This window comes from Urocampus carinirostris, chromosome 6, assembly GCF_059441175.1.
Source record: "Urocampus carinirostris isolate Australia breed hairy pipefish chromosome 6, RoL_Ucar_1.0, whole genome shotgun sequence".
NCBI classification, from domain to species: domain Eukaryota; kingdom Metazoa; phylum Chordata; class Actinopteri; order Syngnathiformes; family Syngnathidae; genus Urocampus; species Urocampus carinirostris.
This window is the reverse complement of record NC_142354.1, coordinates 11,731,996-11,737,086: the sequence shown is the minus strand read 5'-3', so window position 1 is coordinate 11,737,086 and position 5,091 is coordinate 11,731,996. Positions and strand designations below refer to the sequence as shown.

Genomic DNA, 5,091 nt, shown 5'->3' with positions numbered 1-5,091 from the left:
TGAGTTTTGATCTCATTGTTTATGCAGTCATGAGTCTGCAATTCAAATATTAAATGTTGCAACTGATTCTTGCAGTGTTCTAGAAACGTTTTATCCACTTTGCAATTTCCACTTAAATGGGCCCTTAAATGCATCCAAATTCAATATCAAAACCTTTTGAGGACATTCTCCTTTAATATGCTGCATGTTTTCTCTTATCAATAATTTATTCATACAAACTTAAGGTCAATCAAAAAATGTTAACTCCCTACAATATGGACCATTATAATCATCGTTTGCTGGTTTGGGTGGACAGCAAGAAGACAAGAGTAAGGAGGGGCCCTATGTGAAAGTTCTCAACAAAAGCATGCTGTAGAAATGCTTTACGGTTAACAATAGTCGCTCCTCAAGCTTCTATTCAATGCTTGGGCAAAAGCATTTAACATTCTTTATGCTCTATTACAGCACCTTTGTGCGTGTTTGAACTTAAATTGTACTTGTGTGTATATTCATTCTCCTCAAAACTATGTTCTTATTTGTGATGTGTCAGTATTATGGCAGAAGGCAGACATAATATTTTAGTATTGGGCATGAGTCGCTACAGGAATTATTTTGACCTATTTTTAATTCACATAAACCAACGAATAATACCTGCCGATATTCACAATCAAGTAAAAATGAAGAACCTGATGATGAAATAGCTCAGCTCTCCTTTAAACATTTTGTACACGTACGTACCTTTATGGGTTGGACGACTCTTATGATTCCAAGCTAGTTATTAATTCATTCATAAAGAAACATGAGATTTTTATTAATGAATTAACCTGCGGGATAAAATATTCTGCTCAGCTGAAAAAAATAATCCTTCCACAGACACTAACCCTAACCATCAAAGCAACCATGTATGAATTGTATATTCAGGATAAGACTAAAATCTGTCTCAAGCAGGTGTCGATATTAAAAAACTGGAACAGGGCTGTCCTCTTGTGGTGCATTTCCAACTCATCTTGAAAGCAATTTCAATTCAAAAACAAGACAGACTAGTAGGGGACTCAAATTTATTGTTGATGTTATTTGTTGCAACAATCATCCATCATAGTCTTAAAAGTGCCTATTCAAACATATATCCACTTTCCAGATCACTGAAGCATTGAGGCAAAGAAATGTCTAACAAAGAAGAGAATTATTTGGCATAGCAGCTCCCAAAAATCAAGGCAATGACCTTGGTAGCTGATCTTAATCCTATTAAGTATCTATTACTTGTCTCGGTCTCTCCTTAGTGGCGCTCATATGAGAAATGTCTTACTTTTCATCCATATGTGAGCATCACTGTCAGGATTATTAACAGATATCCAAACATCCCCCTGCAAAGTTTTAACGGCCTCTTTTGCATGACTTTTTGCCTTAGGTCTACAGCACCACTCTCTTACAGAAACACTTGCATGATGATGAAGGTCACATTTGAGTGACAGATAAATGGACCCAATGGTTTTTGGACCACCACGGGTAACTCTTTTTAAGATGACATACTTGGCAAATAAAAAATTTGGAAATTTCATTTTTGCTCGATTGTTGTATGTGCTTAGCACCGTGAAATTGTAAACAGATTTTAGGTCAATTCCAGATATTCTGAAAGGGAGTAGGGACTGCTCTCCTTTTTAAAGCAATCTTCTGCTGGAGCTGCTTGAGGACACCGTGGACTTGGTGACTGTGGTGGAACCGCCATAACCGCCGGACATGCTGCCGCCATAGCTACCGCCGTAGCTACCGCCGTAGCTACCGCCAGATACGCTGCTGCCACCATAGCCAAATCCAGAGCCACCGGCTGAGCTGGAGTATCCTGCATAGGGAACGGCAGTGAGATTTAGTGGTTCTAATGAGAAAGCACAGGTGAAGGCTGCAGAGTACTAATTGCTTACCGCCTGTTGACTGTTGCACGTGGATGGTTGCGGAAGCAGGTCCAGAAAGCAGCCTAGGGATTGTACATTTTGGATTAACAATTTAATTCATGATTGAGACTACCTATCAGATAGTTGGTGTCTTAATATCAACCCTACCTGGTCTCCTCTCCTTCCAAAAGTTTCCTGTAGGTGGCGATTTCAATGTCCAGGGCCATCTTGACGTTCATCAGCTCCTGGTACTCGCGCACCTGGCGGGCCATGTCTTGCTTGGCTCTCTGGAGGGCTTCCTCCAGATCCTTGATGCGGAGCTTGGCGTCCTTCACTGCCAACTCACCGCGCTCTTCGGCCTCTGCAATCTGAGCCTCCAAAGAGGCCCTCTGTGGGAAGGTTATCACAAGCTCTTCTCTGTGGCCTTTTTGCAGGAGTCACTGTAAAATGTTCTAGGATAGTTCTGTACCTGTGCCTTGACGGCTTCAATCTCATTCTGGAGACGGGCGATCATGCGGTTCAGTTCTGCAATCTCAGCCTTGGTCGTGCGTAGGTCCTCGCCGTACATACCAGCAGAGCTCTGCAGCTCATCATACTGTTGTGGAAAATACAAGTCATTATATTTTGCTTACCAAGCAGGTAAAATGATCATAAATGATCGCTAGTGATGCCTTCACCTTTTGTTTGTACCAGGCCTCTGCATCGGCCTTGCTGCGGTTGGCGATGTCCTCATACTGAGCGCGCACTTCAGCCACGATGGAATCCATGTCCAGGTTGCGGCTGTTGTCCATCTCCACGATGACGGAGGTGTCCTTGATCTGGGACTGCAGCTCCCGAAGCTCCTGCAGAACCAGATCGTTGCAAGAAGTCACAACTTGGGCCAGCTTCAACAATAACTTAAAGTAAGTGCAAATTTGAACTTACAGCCTCATAGACTGCCCTGAGGAAGTTGATTTCATCCTGAAGAGCGTCGCATTTGGCCTCCAGCTCTACCTTGTTCATGTAGGCAGCATCAACATCCTAGGAAGATTTTTGTTGGCATTGAATCGAGTACTTTGGAGGAACAGTCACCCACCAATCAGTACGTTAGGAATTAATTCCTACCTTCTTCAAGACTACAAACTCATTCTCTGCAGCTGTGCGTTTGTTGATTTCATCTTCGTACCTATTGGACGAAGGACATTTTGTCTTTCAATCAGCTTCATTAGCGCAAACAAATGACCACAAACGACAAATCCACTCAAGACTCACTTCCTCTTGAAGTCTTCCACCTGGAGCTGCATGTTCTTCAATTCTCCCTCCAGCTTAACTTTCTCGTTGCCCAGCCCATCGAGTTGCCTGCGAAGGTTGGAGATGTAGGCCTCAAACAAAGCCTCGATGTTGGAGCGGGTGGTGGTCTGGTCTTGCAGGAGGCTCCATTTGGTCTCCAGCATCTTGTTCTGCTGCTCCAGGAAACGTACCTGGAAAGACAAAAAAATCAGACAAATGTCAAAATTTATAACATTTTTTTTATCTTTTATTATTGGATTACATTTTTATGTTTTTGCAAAAATTTTACACAGCACTGTTTTCCAACTCCCAATCTCATCAATGAGACTGTTGATTAAATAAAGGCGGAGTCTGAGATTTACGGTATGATCTTTGCAAAGAGCCACGCCCCTTACTATTGCAGCACTAAACCACTACTTCTTTGCGTTTTGAAAAAAGCCTTAATGTTGTGGACAATTGTTCTGTTGCTTTGTTTGCATGTCAACACCAAAGTTTCTTCAGCTATCGAGCAGCAGGTAATGCAAGCAACATAATATGTTATATCTTCATTGAAAAAAAGTCAAATATTAGCAGAAGTACGCCTTCTGAGATTATTCCAAATTATAATAAAGTACATTTTTTCATATCACCCCCACAGGCCAATCTGTTACTTATTGATGGAGACGGTGCAGCACAGATAAGCGTCCCAGTTCTACGGATTAGTCAATGAAATACAAGTAAGCATTTGTTTGGCTGTATTCTGCTGATCCCTACAAACAAACTCAGTCAACCCGTAGTCTATACAACCAAGTCAAAATAGACTATGAAACCAACCTTGTCGATGAATGAAGCGAATCGGTTGTTCAGGGTCTTGATCTGTTCCTTTTCCTGGGTGCGAACAGCCTGGATGCTGGGGTCAATTTCCAGACTCAAAGGGGCCAGAAGACTCTGGTTGACTGTGACTGCGGTGATTGGGGCGGCCATCATCCCGCTGCCATAACCTCCGCTGCCATAAGCTCCGCTGCCATAAACACCGCCACCCATGCCACCGCTCATCATTGAACTGGAGCTGAAGGAACCGCCGAAACCTGAGCCTGCACCGCCGAACCCACCGGCAGATGAGCCAAGACCATAGCTGCTTCTCTTGATCGTGTAGCTGCTAGTTACTGGCCCCGCAAGGGACCTCCTGGTGCTGCCACCTGAGCCTGAGACTGAGTAAGACTTCCTGGCGAACATTTTGTAGTTGTTGGGGTTGTCACGGCTGGACAGAGAACTGGAGGTGTGCAGGCTTAAAAGGAGAGTCGAGTCCCTCTGAGTGTCTGACCGAAAAGACTGCTTGCTTTTATGCTTGAGCTGAACTGATAGGGGAGGATCCTCATCACGACAACCTCTCCTCTCACTTTTACTGGCCAACCGCCGTCCCTCCCTACCTTCATGCCTCCGGCTCAGAAGAACAGGAGTGGCTGGTCCTGTAGAACAGGTAGGGAGGGATTGTCAGAAGATAAACTGTGACACACCCTACCTGGGAAAGGTTGAGAGAAAAAGGAGAAAGAGGTGGGAGGCAGAAGGGGTTATGTAAGGGAACAAATACATTCAGTACTTTACATAAATACATATCCATTTTCAAGTCTCACATCAGAAAGTGTACTTATTTTAATTATAGTGTTAGCTGGACAGTCACTCACCCCCCAGATATACACTTTTAATTTTGGTCTGTTTGAAATAAGTGCATTGTTTTTTTCTGAATTCACTCTGTGTTTGCACAAAATACAATGGATTTTTCTGACCACTGTCAACAGATCCATCTATGTGGAAAGGAATCACTCTGTTAACTGGAAATTACTTTGTTTTTCAGCAAAAACATCATCGGAAAGTTAAAACTCTAGTTTTGGTCTTCCCCTTGAATATAAGCCCAATTGCATTTTATCAAGGCCTCTTTTTTGATCGGAGACGAGTGACGTTTAATGCGTTTGGG

The 5,091-nt window shown here is 43.1% G+C and overlaps 1 protein-coding gene across 1 annotated transcript; it reads right to left on the bottom strand.

Moving 5' to 3' along the window:
- Positions 1–1,023: 1,023 nt before the first annotated feature.
- Positions 1,024–4,445, bottom strand: LOC148363823 (keratin, type II cytoskeletal 8-like). Its single transcript, XM_088337884.1, has 9 exons — positions 3,951–4,445; positions 3,120–3,328; positions 2,973–3,033; positions 2,793–2,888; positions 2,546–2,710; positions 2,338–2,463; positions 2,037–2,257; positions 1,899–1,951; positions 1,024–1,819 (listed from the first exon to the last, which is right to left on the bottom strand). Exons 1-9 carry the CDS (start codon positions 4,350–4,352, stop codon positions 1,638–1,640), a joined length of 1,515 nt encoding a protein of 504 aa, XP_088194010.1. The 5' UTR covers positions 4,353–4,445; the 3' UTR covers positions 1,024–1,637.
- Between the last annotated feature and the right edge of the window lie 646 nt (positions 4,446–5,091).